Below are 20,712 nucleotides of genomic sequence, written 5' to 3' on the forward strand. Positions count from 1 at the left end.
AATAGTGCGGAAAAGAATTATTCAGTTTATGATAAAGAACTTTTGTCGGTCATTTACTCTCTTAAGCATTGGAAGCATTTTCTATATGGTAGAGAGTTTACAGTCCGCACAGATCATCAAGCCCTCAAGTGGCTCCAGTCTATGCCTAGTGCACATTGGAATGATCGCCAAGCGCGGTGGTCACAATTTTTTGAGCAATTTGGAGGTTTGATTGAGTATGTGCCTGGAAAAGCTAACCCTTTGCAGATGCGTTGAGTCGCAAAGGATAGATTTTGGCTCTTGAGTCAAGAACCACATTTTCTGTTCAAGGTGAGTCTTTTGACAGCATGAAGAATCAGTATGCAGATTCCGAGTTTGGTAAGTATTGGTTGCAGACTCTTGCTTCCCAAGGGCCCAGCAACTATCTCATTCGTGATGGATTGTTGTTTTTTCGTCAACGTTTATGTGTATTGTCCTCTCTCAGGCCAACCATATTGCATGATGCACATGATTCTCTCATGGGTGGGCACAGGGGAATGAACACCACATTGTAAAAAATTGAAAGATTCTTTTATTAGCCTAAAATGCGAAAGGATGTGTTTCGTTATGTCACACAGTGCACTATATGTCAAAAAGTAAAACCTCCTCGGGGTAAGCAGCAAGGCCTCTTGCTTCCGCTGCCTATTCTCGATGGACGTTTTCAGGATATTTCTATGGATTTTGTGACTAATCTACCACCAAGTTTGCATTCAAGGAACACTCAATGTTTGACAATGTTTTAGCAAATTTTGCATGTTGATTCCGTGCAAGGCCATAGTCACGGCACAAGATGTAGCACGGTTGTTCATTAAGCATTGGTACCCCCTCTGTGGTTTGCCAAAGTCCATTGTTTCAGATAGGGATGTTAAGTTCACGTCCAATTTTTGGCGCGTACTCTTTGAAAATTTTGGCACGAAGTTGAATTTTTCATCGGCTGTTCATCCACAGTCAGATGGTCAAACAAGTATTTACAATCAATTGGCTTTTGATGTGTTAAACTTTTATGTTCATGATCAGCAGTCTCAGTGGGAGCTCTATCTCCCATTGGTTGAGGCTATTCTAAATGACTCCTTTTCTTCTACTATTGGTCGAACTCCGTATGAGGCAGCTTTTGGCCGTCCGTTCCAGTCACTTTTGACTAGATCGGTCAATCAAATGCGTGATGCCAATGCTGAAAGTCAGTCATTGGTTGAGATTTTTGAGAGTGTAAAGCTTCGGCTAAGCAAGGCTCAGGAATCTTATTCTCGGCAGGCTAACAAGCATCGTCAGGAGGTCTCGATCAAGGAAGGAGATTGGATATAACTAAGAATCATGAAACAACGTCTTAAGCAAGTTGGAAAGAAATGTCCTAAGTTGTCTTTTCGTATGTATGGTCCATTTCCAGTCATCAAAAAGATTAATGAGGTTTCAATGAAATTGTAGTTGCCTAACTCATGGTCAATGCACAACGTTTTCCATGTTTCTTGGTTAAAAGTGTTTCAGGGAACACCTCCAAAGGACGTTTCGGAAGAAGAAGAACCAGAAATCATTAATGAAGCTGAAGTCATGGAGCCGGAGCAAGTGTTGTTGCATCGGTTTCGCCATGGTTCGAAGAAGCAAGTACGACAATACTTTTTGAAGTTCAAAGATCGAGGAACCCACGGGGTGGGTAGACGAAGAGTTCTTCAAGGATTATCCAGAGTTGTTGGCAGACTACAAGGAAGCCATGCAGCTCAGTACCACTACCTCACTTTAAAAAAGAAGGGATGTCACGTGACACATCCAACCCTATGTGTCCGTGGACAAAAGCTACACCATAGCAGGGTTCCCGTCAGTTGAGTCAGTCTAGATTAGAAGTGATATGACACTTTTGTGAGTCTATTCGTAGACCGTGCATGCCCAATCACTTGGTATAGATGCATATCCTCTGGTTGCACACCGCATGATCATAAGCATTCCCATCAGAATCCATCAGAATCAGATAGGGGAATTTTCCAGTGCATTTAGCCTATTTTACCTATTTTTGACATTTTTCACTTATTATTTTTAAGTGACTTTTGTTGGAAAGTAGGTAGGGCAAATTGGGTAAGTTAATATATAAGCAACCCCAGGCTAGCACTCTTGGGCAGATGAGCAAGGAGCACAACAGGCCCCAAGCAGCAGGTACTCCCTCTCTCTCAACAAGAACCTCTACACCCCTTGGCGTTTTGGCATACCCTCGTCGCCCATATTCAGCTAGCGTTTTGGTCATCGCCATCACCTCCCCCTAGCCTGGCGTTTTCAGCTTTGCTTTATCGCCAATATCCCCACAGATCTAGCGTTTTTACTAACGCTACAGGCCAAGCCAGCGTTTTCCATTTTCAGCCCCTGTTTTGCAGCAGATAGTTCAGCGTTTCAGCATTACGGACAACAGCGAATTCAGCCCTAGATACTTGCAGACAGGGTGGTCTCGTACGGTCACGTACGTTTTGTCCACGTACGAAGACGTACGGTACTAATCGAACTAGAAAATTTTATGTCGTACGACATGGTTACGTACGTCCAAAAATAAAAACACGCAATTCTTAACCCTAGATTTTACACTTAGGACAAATAGACAATTGATTATCACATTGGACAAGAATGCAACTTGCAAGTGCGAAGTGCCAACACTCAAGAGTTGAGAATCAAGACAATGAGACACAATGGGTATGAACTGTGATTCGCATTACATATGTCATAAATCAAAAAGCTAAGTTGAGATTTGATAATCGAGATGATACAAAAAAGTAAGCCTTTTAAGCCTCAATCGTGCAAAAAGTGGAAGTAGGGTCAAAAAAGATATGAGAGACACTAAAGTCTAAAAGCTTTCTCCGCTCTCATCATCATCATCATCAAAGCAATGAGAGAGAGGGAGAGGGAGAGAGAGGAGCTAATGGAATCCAAAGCAATGCTCAAGGCATGTGGGAGGTGAGAGGGGGGATCCTAGGAGGGATCCTATGCCAAAAAGTCACGTAAATTCCTTGCAGTCAAAAGCGCAGTCAACGTTTTTTAAGCCGGTCAAACGGACTTAAAAAAAAAAGGCCGGACGGAACAGACGGGACGACACGGACGGGACGGGACGGGACGAGCCGTACGACGGACGAGAACAACCTTGCAAGTTGCAGAAGATCATCATTTTCAGCCTTCAAAAACGCAGCCTAATCAGCGTTTTCAGCAGCCTCGAATCAGTCCCAGATTTTCAGCCATAGCGTTTTTGTGGACAGCAATTAGAAGGTCGCAGATTTCAGCCCTTAAGTCGTCATCGTCGTCCCCGTCGTCGTCACCGACATAGTCCAAAGTTGCATCAGTTCCATGCATCATCATTGTACCACTTTGTGCAATCAATAGTAGACCACTCTCGCCGACGAGAGTGGGGCCTTCGGAGGAGGGTTTTACAACGTCTCTGGTGTCGTATCTCTCTTTCTCTCAGTTTCATACACTTGCACGCACAATATCCATCCACTTTGTTCGTGATCACAACACTCTCCATAAAGAACAGAAGACTCTACCTTCCATAAGAACTAAAAGGAACCTTGAGCAAATATGGATCACTCATCTTGAGAAAATACAACAGTCATTCCGCTGCACCTTACATATAAGACTTCAATAAATCTAAAACCAATGAATTGACAATCTCACATTGCTTGCCGTCAGTCTGCGGGTTGAAAGATGACGAGAACTGCAACCGCATGCCAATGTTCTCCCATATTGCCTTCCAAAATAAACTTGTAAATCTGGGGTCCCTGTCGGAGACAATCGTCTCGGGCATGCCATGTAATCTGAAGATTTGGGCCACAAACAGTCTCGCCAAGTGATCCAGCTTGACTGTCTTCTTCAATGGAATGAAATAAGCCTGCTTGCCAAATCTGTCAATAACAATCCAGATACCATCGTGACCACTCTGTGTTCTCGAGAGATTAAAAATGAAATCCATTGCAATACTTTCCCAGGGGCGGATGGGTATGGGCAAAGGTTGTAACAATCCCTGTGCTTTATGCCTGTCAAACTTGACCTTCTGGCATACCAAGCACCTGCGAACAAACTCGTCCACATCCTTCTTGAGTCTCGGCCAAAAGAAGTATCTCTCTACCCCTTTCATGGTGGTAGCAATGCCGCGGTGACCCGTAAACGGCGAACAGTGGCATTCAGTCATATTTCCCTCAACGGTTGTGTAACACACAACATGGTTTTCCTCATCAAGTAGCCATCCCGAATGGAACATCCCACTACTGTCTCCCCATCCCGTATCCGTGTGAAAACGTCTGCAAAATCCGGATCTGTGGCATACTGGTCGACCATATCCTCGAAGCTCCTATGATGTATGGCGGAAATAGCCAGAACTAACGGCTTCCGAGACAAAGCATCTACCATCAAATTCTTCTGTCCCTGCACATGGACAGTCTAGAAGTGAAACTGTGATAAGATGTTCGCCCACCGCATCTGCTTTTCCGATAATTGCTTCTGTGACAAGAAGTAGCGTAAACTCTGTGGTCTGTAAAGACAGTAAAATCCGCTCCAAGTAGGTAGTGCCGCCACTAAGTAAGAGCATGGATAACCGCCAAAAGCTCTTTCTCATAAATTTGTGCTGTCAATTCCGGCCATGAGAATAAGCGGCTCTCGTACGCAATGACATGGCCTTCTTGCATTAAGACCACACCCAAACTACGACCACAAGCATCACAATATACTTCAAATGACTTATGCAAGTCCGGCAAAGTCAAAACTGATACCATAGTCAATTTCTCTTTTAAAGTCTGAAAGGTAGTCACCTCTGTGGGTCCCCACGAGAAAGGGACTCCTTTCTGTGTCAAAATATGCAAAGGGGAAGCAACCTCTGCAAACTTTCGAATGAACTGTCTGTAGTACGAACACAATCCCAAGAAGCTTCTAACTTCATGGACATTCTTCAAATCGGGCCAATCACGGATAGTCTCTATCTTGGTCGGATCCATCTGCACTCCTGCTGCTGACACAATGTGTCCCAAAAAGTGTATCTCTCGTAAGAAAAATTCACTTTTCTTCGCATTAATCACTAACTTGTGTTCTCGTAATGCCTGAAAGACTTGAAGCAGATGATCTCTATATTCTGCCTCATTCTTGGAGGAAACAATGATATCGTCAAAGAAAGTACCAACAAGTAGCCTGTACTCTCGAAAAATCTTGTCCATCATCCGATTAAATGTCGCAGGAGCATTGGTTAGGCCAAAAGGCATCACCAAAAACTCAAATAACCCAAAAGTCGTCCGAAAGGCTGTCTTGTAGACGTCTCCAGGCGTGATTCGGATATGATGATATCCACTCTTTAAATCAAACCCTGCTAAAGCACGAGGATCCCTATACTCTGTCGAGTATATCATCGATCCTAGGAATCGGAAATCTGTCCTTGATGGTGATTTTGTTGAGAGCTCTATAATCGATGCACATTCTCCAAGATCCGTTTTTATTCAAAACCAACAACACTGGAGAGCATTACGGTGAAATACTAGGTTGAACAAGATCCTTTTTCAAGAGGTCTCTCTTGGTTCATAATCTCTTTGTTATGGGCTCGGCTCACACGGTTAGGTGGCTGGTTTGGTGGTGTGCTTCTAGGTATCAGATCAATGGTATGATCTTCAGGACGAGCAGGTGGTAACTCGTGTGGCAGGCCCTCTGAGAAGCAATCGGCATGAGTGTGGAGAAAATCTTGGCGTTCTTTATCAAGTTCAGACATATTTGTCCTATCCTCATCACTTAACTCTTTCATAAAGATCGAGTAAACAAACAGACTGGATTTCATTAATTTGGAAATGGCCGAAGCCAATACAATAGGGACAGATTCGCCGTTAAGTTTAATGTCAAGTACAATGGTTATGCCCTTCTTTGTGGTCAATGTCGCTTTCCTCGCTCGATAGGTGACCACGGCGTTGTTCTTGTGGTACCAAGGAATTCCCAAGAGGACATCACAACCTTCCAAAGGCATTATGTAAAAGTCCTCATGTCCCAAATACCCCTGACAATGCAACCGAAGTTTGCCAATGACAGGTGTAATGGCTACGTCCCTACCAGGTGCCGCTAGAACTAAGTGGTCCCATCCGATCTCGAGTGATCTCGAGCCGCGCCGCCAATTCCGATGAAATGAAGTTGGCCTTGGCTCCTCTATCAAAGAAGATCAGGGCTTCTTGGTCTTTCACTTTGCCCCAAGCTCGGCAAAGTTCTGTACTCTCGTCTAACGTACTTTGGTCGGTACCCATGCAATCTGGAACCAGTCCTATTTTTATCTTGCCTTTTGTTCCACGTTCCTCAGCTACTCTCGAACTCTCAGGCCTTTCGTCGTCCTTGTCATTCTGTTTTTCTGTGCCTTTTTAGGGCACTTCGCGGCGATATGTCTAGTTTCCCCGCATTCAAAGCACTTCCCTTCGCTGATGTAGCGAGCTCTCTCCTGAGGAGTAGGCTTGGGTCGTGCATCTTTCTTTTCTGGGTTGCTCTTCCTTTTTCTACTTTCATTTGTCGAAGTCTGTTCGGCTCTTTGTGTCATGCTCTCATCGGTGGGGTAGGTCAAGCTGCCAGAGTAAATGGAAAAACCCCGTTTCGCATGACTCAGCGACTCCTGAATGGAAGCTGACTTTTGTTCCAAGCTGTCATCTCGGATCTCTGTAGGTAGACCCAAGGTAAACCGCTCAATCTATTCCTTGAACGAGATCTTCTTAAATGAAGAGGTGGGTAGAAAAGCGCTCCAGAATCTCTCGCAATAAGCGTCCACTGTATCCTTCTTGGTTATCGGAAGATGGTTCCAAGCAGTTCGTATATCACGTTCATACTCTCGAGTCAGCCAAGAAGAAATAAAAATCCTCTTGAATTTCAGCCATTTAACTGACGCAGTCTTGTTTAATAGAAGCATGGACCACCAAGTTCGAGCATTCCCCTTAGAGTAAGAGGTAGCTCTTTGAATCTTAGAGTGCTCTGAGTAACGCCCTCCTGAAAAAGCTATGCCAAACTGCTATATAAAAGACAAAGCCTTCAAAGCATCTCTATAAGCAGAAAACGTGTCAAATTTAATTGACTGTCTACCTTCCTTAAACTCTCGGACTTTCTTGCTTTTGTCTTCCAGAAAGTCATACTGGTTGGCTTTGTAAACATTCTTCTTCTTTGCGTAGAAGCTGCTGTCGTAAGAGTCTGAACTATGTGAAGACCAGTCCTCTGTAGAACTGTCAACCACGGGGCAAGATTTAGACTTCTTTGCCTTTTTCTTGCCCTTTGCGAAGCGTTGCTTTTTGCTTCGCTTTTTTCCTTTTCAGTCTTCTTCGCTCGAGTCAGATGAGCTAGAAGAATTGTCAGAAGAACTTGGTACTCCTTCAAATCGAACACGCTTCTTCTGCTTTCTTGCCGATTCAAAAGTAGACTGATGACCCAAATAACCCGGGAAGTCGGCGCCTTTCTTCTGCTTTTTGCCGTGCTTTTTAGCTTTGTTTTGCGCGTCAAAAAGCTGAGCAATTCGTGCATCAACCACCTCTTCTAATTCCTTCTTTGTATACTTCTTGGGAGTAGGAGGTTTCTTGAGAGCGGGTTTTGGGGGTGGTTTTGTGGTTTTCTGCCACTGCATGTGCACCTCTTCGAAAGAAGTCTTGCTTATATATTTAGCCAATTTCGGGTCCTCGGCAAAATTAAGCATCATCTGTGTTGCATCGTCGATCAATTGTCGGCGCTCCATCTCTTGACACTCCGCCTGAGTAGGCCGAGGTGGGCCATACTCCTTGCCGGAATCTTTGTTCTGATCCCTTCCCGCATCTCCGGATGCATAGGGAGTTGACTAATCTTTGCCTGAAGCAATAGGTGCCGCGGAAAAAAATTAGGGATCGGATTTCCCGTAGAAGAGAAATCGGCTGTGTTCTGATACCACTGTAACAGACTTGGACACTCCAAGTCAAGAATTCTACCGCGACAGCACAAATAACAACTTCAAAACAGTTCACAATTGATTCGACACTGGCCCAACGGAGTTCCGTGCCTAGAGATATTGGCCCCAAAGATTGGCGCCCCTTTCGGTATTTCTTTATGTATTAATCTGTGTTCAAAGTACAATAGTGCGGGCAGGCGCTCACACTCAGACTCTTCGTCGAGATAAACTGAGTTGTGAGTGGCCTGCTCACATATTTAAAGATTACAAGGGATGCTAGAAGTAGAGCCCCAAAAGCTGAAATTGAAAAACTCTGTGGAAAATAAAGCAAAAGCTCTTTTTCTCTCTTTCTCTTTTATGTTTTAATAAAATAAAGCAAAAGCTTCTCTCTCTCTTTATGCTTTAATAAAATAAAGCAAAAAAGGTATCTCTCTCTTGCATCCTTTGCGTAGGAAAATGTCGCCCAAAAGCTGTCAAACACTACCGTACAACGCTACCACGTCAGCAGTACGGAACTCCGCAATTTGCGTCGCATTTTGTGATGGCGTCCGTACAGCCGGCCACGTGTCAGCACGCGGGTTCTCTGGAGCCAGCCAGCCACGTCACCATATGTGTGCTGGGCAGCCACGTCATCATCGGCCAACAGAGAGTGTGTATGTGTGTTAGGGTTTGCCACGTCACCATTTTGTGACATAGACTTTGCGTCCAGATGCTCTGAGTTGTGAGGGCCTTGCCCACTCATTTATAAGTTACAAGGATGCCCAAAAGCAGAGCCCCAAAGGCTTGTAAATGAAAAGCCTTCAAAATTAAAGCACTTGGATCAAAAGCTGCCAAAAATCAGCCACGCAATTTCAGCCAGCGTAGAAAACTGCTTTCCCGTGAATTGCGGCGCGAAAAGCAGAGATCCGTACGGCAGGCCACGTCAGCACTGCCAGCGGTTTTGCGGCGCGAATTTCGGAGTTTGCCACGTCAGCTTGTCTTCGCATTTCTGCTCCCTCACCGAGGGGTGTGTGTGCGTTGTTGCCCCATGTCCAGAGCCATGCCACGTCACCCATTTGTGACACAGGCACCCGCCGCATGGGTATACTTCAAACAAATGTTTGCTTCTGCGTGGCTGTCAAATGAATTTGAAGCCGATGTCATGACAGATTGGCACCAACTCATTCCCTCCCATTTAAATTAGAACCCAAGGTAGTTGTAGAAGCTCCGGGAGAAGGAAATGTATTGTTGTAGTGCTTTTGCATCCAAAGCTCTTTCTGTTAAGTCCCACGTCATGGCATTGTTATTGACCACAACTATTTTGCCAAACTAAAAACTGATCATATCTGCAACTTGATAAGTGCCTTTGTCAAAGTCTTTTGTAACTTCGAGCTTTATCCAAGAAAAGATTGAATCTTTATCTGCTTCAAGTGAAACTATCGGTAAAGTTTTCTGTTGAGTGATGACCACTGGTTGGATATCTGCAAGGTATTCCATTGGTTTATTAGGAACAATAAAATCCTCCTGAAGGGATGTTGTAGACTGAGGCAGAATAGTGTTTGGAGGTATATCCATCTGTAAAGGTTTATCAATGGAACAAGTTGTGTCTAAAGATTCAATTGCAGCGACTGAAGTCGTGCTGCAAGAGTTTAAATTTGATTTATCCATTGCACTATTGAAGGCAAAGAAATGGAGTCTTCAAGTTTGAAGAATTATCATTCACCACTGCATTTGGTATTTGTTCAGAAACAAAGACTTTATTTTGCAAGGGCGGTGATGAGGCAAATTTTTCTGCGTGGATCATGGCCATAGAAGGGGTTTTGTGCCTGTCCGTTTTCACACAAAAACCGGAATCTTTTGAATCCTGAGCTGTTTCAGCGGGTATTAAGGCTTCCAATTGAGAAGGGGATGTGGCAGGAGTTGTCACCTCTAAGACCCCTGAAGGATCCTCTTGCATAAGGAAAGGATCAATAAATCTTCAACCGTACCACCATCAGACAAGAAAGACTTAAATGTAGGGCATGGCTCGCGAAGGGAAACTTGTCCAGCATCGCGGCATTCACGACCAAGTACTCGACTAGGGTTGATATATGTGCCACTAAGTAAGCCCATCTAGATATCGTTGATGATCCTTTGGAAGCTTCATATTGTTGCTTCTGTTGGTGATGATTCCGATAAGAAGTAGGTTACTTAGAACTGTAACATTTCCAAGAATATTCATGCTGAGACTTTTGCTGCTCGCACGAAGGTACTTTTTGTCTAGTTGTCTCTGAGAAACCATGCTTTGGGTGAGAAAATTTGAGTTTCGAAGGCTTTTGTTTGAGTGGTTCTTCCTAGTCAACCACTGTCGAAAGAAGATGCATATATTGTCCGAGAAGCTGTTGCGTAACTGCTAGAAGAGGTTTGCATTTGCATATGATCCAAGCGAGTGTGAATCGATGCGAGGCTTGTTGAAATTGCTGCCATCTCCTTTTTGAAAACTGCTATCGGATCTTCGGGTAAATATTGTCGTCGCCATCTCGTGGTTTGGCCATGCCGACCGTTCGTCGGAAACTGATACTTCGGGAGTAGAAACTGCGTCTGGAACGAGTTTCGGCTTTGGAGTATCGGGGATGACGATTATTTCGGGTGCCGGGAGAGGGTATGTTGGCAAGACTGCTTCGGAAATCTTGTCTATGTACGAGATGTACGGGAAATCTACCCACTGGTGCTCGTCGGCCATAGCCAGCGTCTGTACCTACCACGGGAACGAAGTTGCAAGAGGCCAAAACTGCCAGTGCTGGTGTTCTGTGAGAGAGTAGCGAAAGGCAGTTTGCTGTGTTGAAAAGTCATGCTGGGGAGTTTTATTTTTACGCAAGTAATACTTTGTCAAGGGGTTTGGTTATTAATAATTTGGGGTTGGCCGGCCAAATTGGGCACACACTTTGAGGTTTTTTTAGTGGCCCCTTACTTGAGGTAGTAGCTTTAAAAAAATGAAACGCTTCTGATTTGTTTTACGTAACAGAAATAGCCAGCGTAAGAAATTCTGTGTGTTGCCGCTTGAGAAGGAAAACGCTACCTGCTTGGGACGTGGGTGATTTGATACCCTCAATGGGTGCGTCTCTCGACTAGCAAGGGGTACGAGTGTTTGTGTGGCCACGAAGGGGTGCCAGCAATTGAATGTCGGCCAACAACAAAGTCTTTGAAGGAATCATCCCAATGTGTCCGCACCAAGGGTCATACCCCCTGGGAAAGGGTGCGTGCTTGAACCCGAAGAGGCACATCCCCTCGAATAGCCTCATGAAGATTCACCAACATCACTGGTACATCCGTGCGGGCGTGCGTACACACACTTCTGTATTATCTTTAATTTGATTGAACTGAAGTTAGAAAATGAAGTTACCTCATGCATTCGTGTGTGTGTACCACTGTCACAAACTGTTGACGTGTCAAAGCGTTGAAGGAGGGAACGAGTGGCACACAACACCAACCCATACTGAAGAAGATTTATTACAAGAACTTGTGTAAAATCCTTCAAAAAGGACAAGTCAATGATGACCATCGGGAGAGAGAAACCACCGAGCGTGGATAAGGGTATTCAACCACAGACAAGTTGATGGTAAACGGGGTTGCATAAACATCACCAACGCAACAACTTAATTTTTTTGAGCTACACGTATGTCCCATAGAGCTAAGAACACTTTGAGCATTGAATTGCACCAAACGTCACATGCACACCTAACCCTATGTGCATGTGGACAAGCTAACTCCTACTTCTAGGGGTTAGGACAACTTAGGAAGTGTTTTTTGGCACCTTTATGAGCCTATACGGGAGAAGTGCATGTCACGTCACATGGCTGTGTGCTATGTAGACATGCTTCATCGACTTTCAGAGCCAATTTTCCACCTATCCTTAGATAGAAGTGTATGGAATCATAGTCGGGAGGAAATTCCGAATCGTGTTAGAATTGTGCACAAAGAAAAGCAAACACTTGAATGAAGATGGGTTCAGAGGAAACTTTGAGGAAAAACAGATGCTTTTTGAGAAAGCGGGATTGCCTTTTGGGAAAGCAGATGCTTTTCGCGAGGAAGTCTATGTCTGCATTACAACTGTGTATGTGATTGCATCTAGGGACGCCTGGGAAGTGCTGTGAAAGCATTGTTTTTAACTTATAAGGTTTTATTGAGTTTTTGGACAGATTCATACCATTTTTAAAGGTGACCGACCGCACACTTAATAAGTGGACAGCCATCTGATAAATAAGGCAACAGATCAGCCAGCGTTTTCTCTCTCTTTTTCTGGCAGAGCAGTGAAAAAAATCACGAAAAAAATTATTTTGAAAAAAAAAAAAAAAAAAAACGGCCACGATCTCTACGCGAGCAGCTATTCGTGCCCGTGGCTAGGAGCTATAAAAGCATCACATGCCTTACTTAGAGAGGAAGGCCAATCTTTGCAAGGAGGAGATGCTGCTGTAGATTTCAGTCGTAAAGAAGACGTTGCCGGTGATGCCCATGGTTGCCCCAAGTGTACCAGATGTCGCCGAGACCCAGTGCGCGAGTTCCCTCGCGAAGAAGTGCCTACAGAGCGTGTTTCCATCTCGAGAAGTTGCTGGTTTTCTCTGTTTTCAGCCCATAAACGTCGTAGACGGGGCTGATCTACGAGAAGGAACCCGAGAACACACCTCTTCTGTGTGTAAGATTGGAAGAGAGGATTTTCTATGTAGAGATCTCTTCCGGGGAATTGTTTTTCGAGAATGGAGTTGCGTTTCGAGCGTCGAGACTTTGAAGGTAACGATTTTCATGTTATGAACTCTGATTATTTGTTTGCAGGTGTACTTCCTCTTAGTGAGGGAGTAGGAGCAGAGGAAGGTATGAGCCTCTGCAGGAGAAAAGCGCTCTGAGGAACTAGAGCCAGATCAGCCCAGGGGTTTCGTACCCGAGTTTGGGAAGTAGATCCACGGATCGGAGAGAGGTAGTCTCCCAAGTTGTGATCCGGAAGTTCGGATTCCCAAGTAAGGACTTCGTGTTTGGGAAAGCAGAGTTGTTCTGCGGGAAGAGGACTTTGGAAAGAGAGTTGGAAAAGAGTTGCAGGGATGCCATGCCCTGAGTCTGGAAGGTGAGATCCAGAGGCGAGAACCTTGATTCTCGAGGAATTGGAATAAGGAACGGAAGTTCCTTGGAATAGGGTTTTGCCCTAGGAATCGGAAGTTGAGGCTTCCGGGAACCATCAAGTCTTATTCTAGAATGAACGTGGTAATACGTTCGGTTCAAGTGCTTGTATAGACTTCTCCTCAGTAATAAAGATACTATTACGGGGGGGGGGGGCAGTCCATCTTCAGGTCCCCAGTACTGTGTCGATCTTCTCACTCTCTATCTCTCTCTATCTATTTCTCTCTATATCCTTTGGCTTCAGTATTAAGTGATAAATTCTATTTATCCGAGTATATTTTACATTGTTATGCGCTCCCGTTTGTGACAATAAAGAGGCAAAACAAGGGCTAAAGGCTAGTGTGGGCCCATAATGGCACATCAAGCCTTGGAAGTGCTTGCCTCGTGCGAAGGCGGAATATGACTCTCGACGTCCTGAAAGTCGAAGTCATCAAGGTTGAGATTAGGATCCGCCTTTGTCTATGCCTCGTCCTTTAATGCTCATTGGCCGAAGTGGCCTCATCCTTTGCCATCTCCCACTCAATGAAGGGATGTGCCTTCTTTGTCTGCTGTTCCTTGCAAAGCATGCACAAGTTAGCACTCACAAACACTGGATCATTGGCCCTCTGGACCCCAAGACGGTTCCTCTTCATAGAGGCAATGTGGTTGTACACACTCCAAAGTTGCTCCAAGAAACTGGAGCTCACGGCCTGGCCAAGAACATGGCCGAGACACTTGAGGCATGTAAGGACACCTATCAAAGACAATTTATCTTTTTAGACAAGTGGCAAGACACTTGTGATAATGCCACCAAATAACCTCTTACTCAAGAGGTAAGTTCATCTATAAAAACAGCCCCTTTACCTCATTTTAGAGATCACCTCATTGCTGAAATTATTTTTTTAAATTTAGCCCAAGAAACCTCTACATGCTACCTCTCTTTCCCTTAAGCTCTACATACTACTTTTCTCTCCCATAAGCCTTGACATGCTCTCTCTCTCTCTCTCTCTCTCTCTCTCTCTCTCTCTCTCTCTCTCTCATTCAAGCTTATGTGAGGAAGGAAGACATTGGAGGAGTTATTGCCGAAGTGATTGCATGAAGGAGTACGTACGGTGGTTACATGCTGAATTTTCAGCCTATACACTTGCAGGAATAAATAAATTCTTGTCAAGGGCCATTCCAGGTTAGTGGTCTACCACTATCAATCTTCTCTCACTATCTAATCTGTCTCTCTCAATCTTTCAAGTTATCCATTTCTCTACAGATCTATTATGCTATAGCTTCACACACACACGCGCGTGCGCGCGCGCGCACACACACACACGCACAAGTTGTTTTACTTAGTTTTTCTTCACCCATAGTTGACACCTTTGTGGCAATATGGACACCTACCTCGTCGAAAAAGTTTTACTTCACCATCATTCCAATTATCCACAACTAGGAACAGTGCACCATTTTGGGCCTCCCATCCCGCATGTGACATTACCCTTGGAAGAGGAGGCTTAACCTCTCTGATCAAATAAATACGAATTTGGCCTTGATTTGATATCTTGGCTTCTAACCCAGTGCATAATGGCCCATTTTTGGGCGTTAATGCCTCACGTTGTTTTTCCCTCTTTGCACTAGGCATTTTGAGTCGTCTTCGTGCTGTCTACTCTTTACCACCACCACCTCCTCTACATTTGAAACCATGGCGGCCGCCACTTGCAACCCTATCCCTTGGTGATGAGCTGATCAGAACGGGATTCGCCCTGCTGGCTGCACTTATTGCATCAGCTGACGACATATCACTATATAAACAAGGTGAGGGATGCTTCGTACCCCTCACTTAGCCTTGTGTGTGCGTATTGTGTGTATGTGTAAAGAGAGGATTTGAGGGCTTTTTCTGAGCGATCTCTCACTACGTGGCTATGGAGTTAAGTGGAACATAAAGGGGCTTTGCAAGTCCGTACTCTGTTGAATCCGGCTCTGTCTTTCTATACACTCTGCAATAAATTGGTTTTTTTTACAAGAGCCCGTTGGGCTTTGGTTACGATAAAATTCTGGGTTTTTATTTTATTTTACTGCACAATGATCTCCTCCTAAAGTTTTGTAGCATTTGGAGTTTTTTTGAGTGCCAAAATAGGTTGATGATTGAGCTTGGTGACATAGGACATATGTAGGTTACCAGATCCTAGAGCGATAGATTTGGATATTTTCACGTCAACTTGGATATTTGATGAATATGCAAGAGATGTCATCACGGCTTGGCATCACTTGAAACTGATTGAGAAAGATACATTGGTGGATGACTACTGCCAGATACTTGTTTGCCAATGTCTTGTTTCAGAAGATTACTTTGAAAGACCAAATTGAGCAATTTTGCTGTGGTTTGCTAAAGAGATTCAAGACTTTGCTTTAAACGAGAAGTCTGACTCCATGACTAAGCAACGATTTCGTATGCATCCCGACTCATTGACTTGAGCGATGGACAGGATAGGGCAAGAGCCTGCCAGTGAAGAGAATGAATCAAGGGAACCGGATATCAACTCATCACCGGATTCTGGAGAATCAGAAAGTTCCGACGAACTAAGGGAACCAGATGCAAGTTCATCAAAGGATTCTAGAGAAAGTGGAATCAGATGATAGTGTGTCTTAGGGTTCCGATGATTGACACTGACGTGCCAATGGACAAGGGAAGTGAAAGACGCTACCCGCAGATCCCAGGGCACAAGGAAAGAAAGGAAAAAGGGAATTAGTTGGTAGATCAGAACATTCCCCAGACCTAGGATAGGATTTTTAAAGTAGATCAGTATGATCTAGATCTGAATACTGCGCATGAGGCTCTTGAGAAGTCTCAAGCACGGCTTCAGAAGGCAGCCCACACGATTTGACCTGATTTGCAACTGCAGGAACATGATTTGGGTGCTCTTCTGGTTTGAGAAGGCATGCCTTCGAAAAAGAAAGAAACAACAAAGAAAGAAAGAGATGATGATTTTGGAGCAGTGATAGCTCCCGAATGAACCTTTAGTAAAAGAGAGCGAGGAGATGCTCGTTCCGGAACAGATACTGGCTTTCCACGACAGGAAAGAGAAAGGTGGTTCTTAGTTAAGAACCGTCGAGCATTAACTGCGAAATTGATGGAGGAGGAGGACCATCAGATACTCCTCAGATACTGGAACTTTACCTTGATATTTTTGGTCTAAGCTTTGTCTATTCCGAAAGATCCCGAAGATCAGCAGGGTTGAATCTGGCGCACACGGGATTGAGTTACTCCACTCCTTTGTCATAGATTACCTAGATACGATTAAAGTCACTAATTTTCTTTTGAATTTCAGGGATACATAACGGCTGGTTAGTATTGTGCTAGATGACTTATGAGAGAAGTACTTCGACTTGGGATCCTCGAAAATGATTTCTCGCACACGATAGTGCTTGAGGCGAATGATTACTCGCACACGACATTGCTTGAGTTGAAAATCTCTATAGACATGATCGCAATATGGGATGGTTAATCCGACATCAGTGAGGTCTGGGATGGATCTAGATGCGATTACTAAATACGTTGCTGACAGTCATGGTTTGAGATTTGGAATGAGTTTTTCTGTGATTGATTTGATTTGTCATGTGATGTCCTGTGATGTCATGTGCAGTGGTGTGACTATCGTCTTTTGTACAAGTGCTAGATGTGTCGTGTCTAGTGCATCGGTACTTAAGAGTCAGTGTCTGTTGAAATGGTTTATGGCCTCTGTCTGTTTTGCAGGCGTACTCGAGGGCGATTACAATTCTTTCAAGAGGGGGGTATGTCACAAAGTGATGATGTGGCATGACCATCGGACAGGTGCTGACGTGGCAGAAACGGTACGGACGTTGGCGTGGTAGTATTACGGACTCTCCTGATTTTGCGTGATTGCTGACGTGGCAGAACAATACGGATTTCTGAGATTTGCGCTGACGGTGCTGATGTGGCAGCCTATATGGAATTCCGTTTTTTGCGCTGGCTGATTTTACTGGCAGATTTTGAGCCAATTGCTTTTCGGGATTATTGCTTTGAGTTTGAAGCTTTTGGGGCTCTGCTTTTGGCATCCCTTTCAAAAATTTATAAGAGCCCTTGGGGCCTCACTCTGCAGAGCATCTGGACGCAGAGTGTGAGAGCAGAGGTCCCTGGGGAGTTGTACTTTGCAATGATTAATGAAAATAAATACCGAAAGGGGCGCCAGACTTTGAGGCCAATACTTGTGGGCACGGAACTCCGCCGGCCCATGTCGACTCTCTCTCTCTCTCTCTCTCTCTCTCTCTCTCTCTCTCTCTCTCTCTCTTACAGTTCAGTGATTATGAAGTTTTTGTTCTTGTGCTGCTATTGATTTCTCGCTTGGAGTGCCCAAGCCGGTTACAGAGGCTAAGTATTGAATGCTGAAAACACTAGGGAACTTGGCTTGGATCTGAAACTTCGGGACGGATCTACTAGTGTTGATGATGCTGAAAACTGAAAACGCTGGAGGGTTGACGCTGAAATTACTCACAGTAGTGTATCTGCTAGGACGCTGATGGATCTAGGCATGTAGAAGGGAAAACGCTGATGCTTGTGGCTGGCTGAAAACACTTTTGGCTGATCTGCTCTTGCTTGGTACTTGATGGTAAAAACGCCAGGGTAATGTTGGAGAAAACGCTAGGTATGGTGTGGATGCTACTGATGCTGGCGCTGGGTACTGAAGTGAAAATGCTGAGGTGCTGAGGCTTGGAAACGTCGAGGTGCTGAGGGTACTTGTGCTGCGGGTATCTCAGGTACTGAGGGGTTCTTGCCTGCTTGAGAAGTGAACCCCCAGGTCTCTTATATAGCCAGGCAAAGCTGGGTCGAGCAGCATCCTGTAGCCTCCACGATTTTACCAAATAATGCCTAAAATGTCACTTGATAATAAGGAGCTTAAGGGACTGTTCACATGCCTATATGCTGAACTGATTGTCTTGTGCAACTACGACCTGCTTGAACATGCACGTCCTGCTAGAGGCTTACAAATTGCCAGGCTAGGTCCTAAGCTAAACTACGACTGACGCTAGACTGTAGCAGAAGCTTGTCCATGTGGCCCAAGCGTAATGCACACGTGATAGCCCTTTGCAACTCAAGCGGCAGCCCGTAGCAGTGGCGCTCAATCTACTGGAACCAATTATACCAATACTGTTGGTTGTAACACAATAAAGTGTTGTTCTTTTTATTTGCAGATGGTTCCAAACTGTGAGAAACTGTGCCTTGTAAGCAGTGTCAACCATAGGGAAGCAAACAACTATTTGAAACCCTTCTTAGTACGTGGTGCGTGTCCATGAATCAAGAAGGTCAACCATCACTGCTGTGCACTCCCCTTTAAAACAAAGGCAACTTTTCTGATCTTGGAAGCTTCCGTGAAGTTGTCTCCTGAGAAAGTTGCATCGAATTGCTAAATAAAAGCTTTCTTCTCGTCCCAAGGCCCTGAAAAAGTGACACTTTTATTTTGGCCTCCTTTAAAATTCCCTTGTCTCCAAAGGTGTCAACTGATTTGCACTGTGTGGCCTCAGAAGGGTGTAGCCCAAAAATTCGTGCTGAAGCATCCCTCCGTGGATCCCAGTAATCCCACTCTGAAGGAGTCTACAAGGTTTTCTGAACATGCTAGGCATAGTGCCATGCATTCTCCTCATGTATCTTTGGCCCAAAAAGCACCTGCATTGCGCCATATGGTGCAAAAGTTTAAAGCACCTGCACGTGCTCCATAAAGCCTGAAAGCGCCTGGTTGAAACATCTGGCTCTTGGTCACCACATTAGAGAACGTAGGGTTCCTGCCCAAGAAACTGGGAAAAGGTGGCACACTGGCACTTGATGCTTGCAGTAGAAAAGTTTTTCGTTCTCTGTGTGCTCTTTGTGTTGCAGCAATGGCAGTGGGCAAAGCGCCTCTCAAGCCTTCATCATGATTGAAACTTACCCAGACCTTAGTTAAGCCTGTTATTCCTGCTATTACAAGCACATCCAAACAACAAGAAACAAGATTCAGGGCTGTATGGTGTTGAGAACTCCATTTGAATGTTAATTTTTAAACGTCTATTGCTTAGGGCTCATAGCAGCCTTGTGTAAATGTTGCAATCGAGAAGGATCACCACCTGGCCTGGATCCCATGTGACGATACTAGCAAACTCAAGTTGAACTTGCTTCTTGTCACTGCTGTCTGTCGTAGTGTTTTGACAAAGTGGATGTTTTGCGGACAGAGAGGTGACCAAAGACTGTCAATAGTTGCGGGTGTTATCTCAGGTGGAGCATGGGTTGCAGCAGCTATATGTCTGATAGTAGCCTGGCCTGAAGGGCGATGGCTTTGGCTCGTATCAGGCTTCAAGTGAGTTTTTTGTCTGATTTGTGCCATTTGGGTAGTCAAAATTGAGTGCTTACATTCTAACTATCTTATGATCATTTAGCCTTATTCAAGTCGTTATGACACTCATCAAATACATCCCTCAGGTAAGGCAGTTTGATGTTTGCAGTATACCATAATTTCCTTTTTAACTAATTTTGAGGATCTCCATTTCATTATGTTTTTCTAGGCATGGATGAACTATCAGCGGAAGAGTACAGTTGGTTGGAGTATTGGCAATATTCTTCTTGATTTATCAGGAGGGGTCGGCAATTTTCTGCAAATGGGGGTGCAGTCAATTGATCAAGGTTTTCTTCAGCCCTTTTTGTTTAGTTCCTTTGTGCATGTTTTAGTAGAATGCACATGTGGCAAAGGTTTTGAACTTTGAAGCATAGTAACATGGGATGCATCCCGAACAGCTCGGACGGGGAACAAGGAGGGGGCACAGAGGGGAATCTTGTTTCCACTAGAGGGGTTCGAAACAAGGGACAGTGATGGGATGAGGGGTAGATGACGACAGTGGGGACGTGAAGCTCAAAATTGGACGTCCCATGTTAATATGTTTTGAAGTCATCTAGTTATCGTTCTAGCGCTGGTGCTAAACCTTAAGTGCGCTTTTTTGCTTGAGTTTAAATCTTCTTGTTGTGTTTGCTGTGTGATCACTATCCTAGAAAGCAATTTGAGATGCCTAATGTACTGGCAATCGTTTCTCAGGCTCCACGCAGAATTTTTCAGGCAATATTGGGAAGTTACTGCTGTCGTTGGTGAGCAGAATTTGGCCTTCCAAATAGTCCAATCACATATGGAGATAATTCATTTTTGTTAAGTTATTTTTGCTTTTCTGCAGATTGTTATTGCATTCGATCTTTTTTTCATGGTACAACACTATGTTCTCTATTGCAACACATCAATATCAGGTCCTGAGTATTATCCACTGGACTTGGAAGAAGCAGAAGCGAGGGGGGAAGGCGGCGGCGAAAGCAGAAGTTGAGTCTAGCCCCTTGCTAAGCAATGTAATTATATTGTTCATAATTTTTTCAAGGGCTGCAAAATGACAGCCTCTAAAAGAACCAGTCTGTGTAATCTAGATATATCCGTTTTAAAGAAGCAAACATTATACAGGCATACATTCCCACCATGGCCTCGGTGGGGCCTTGTCCATACTATGAAACAATTGATTGAGTGGGCTGTGTCCCGCAAAATGAATGCGGTCAGCAATAAACAGATTGCCCCTGTAGTCTTCAACGTGTCCCCAGCCCTCAGCTATAGTTTATCTTTTAACAAATTCATTCAAAACAAGGATACTTGTTCACACGTTTGACAAATGATGGGCCACAATTGATATTAACATGGTTTTATCTCTCT

The 20,712-nt window shown here is 44.4% G+C and overlaps 1 protein-coding gene across 2 annotated transcripts in view; it reads left to right on the plus strand.

Moving 5' to 3' along the window:
• Nucleotides 1–20,712, plus strand: part of LOC147439343 (cystinosin homolog) — a 125,988-nt gene extending 105,276 nt beyond the window's left edge. The window contains exons 4-9 of one of the 2 annotated variants that reach the window (XM_086485193.1): nt 19,208–19,332; nt 19,412–19,454; nt 19,538–19,655; nt 20,062–20,111; nt 20,195–20,224; nt 20,301–20,712. In XM_086485193.1, the coding sequence (XP_086341319.1) occupies nt 19,208–19,332; nt 19,412–19,454; nt 19,538–19,655; nt 20,062–20,111; nt 20,195–20,224; nt 20,301–20,402 (468 nt within the window). In that variant the 3' untranslated portion in view covers nt 20,403–20,712. Of the gene's footprint in view, nt 1–19,207; nt 19,333–19,411; nt 19,455–19,537; nt 19,656–20,061; nt 20,112–20,194 lie in introns of both variants that reach the window. The other variant, XM_086485192.1, reaches the window with a different exon arrangement.

This window comes from Adiantum capillus-veneris, chromosome 16 (genome assembly GCF_014529385.1).
Source record: "Adiantum capillus-veneris isolate H3 chromosome 16, ASM1452938v2, whole genome shotgun sequence".
In the NCBI taxonomy this organism is placed as follows: Eukaryota; Viridiplantae; Streptophyta; class Polypodiopsida; order Polypodiales; family Pteridaceae; genus Adiantum; species Adiantum capillus-veneris.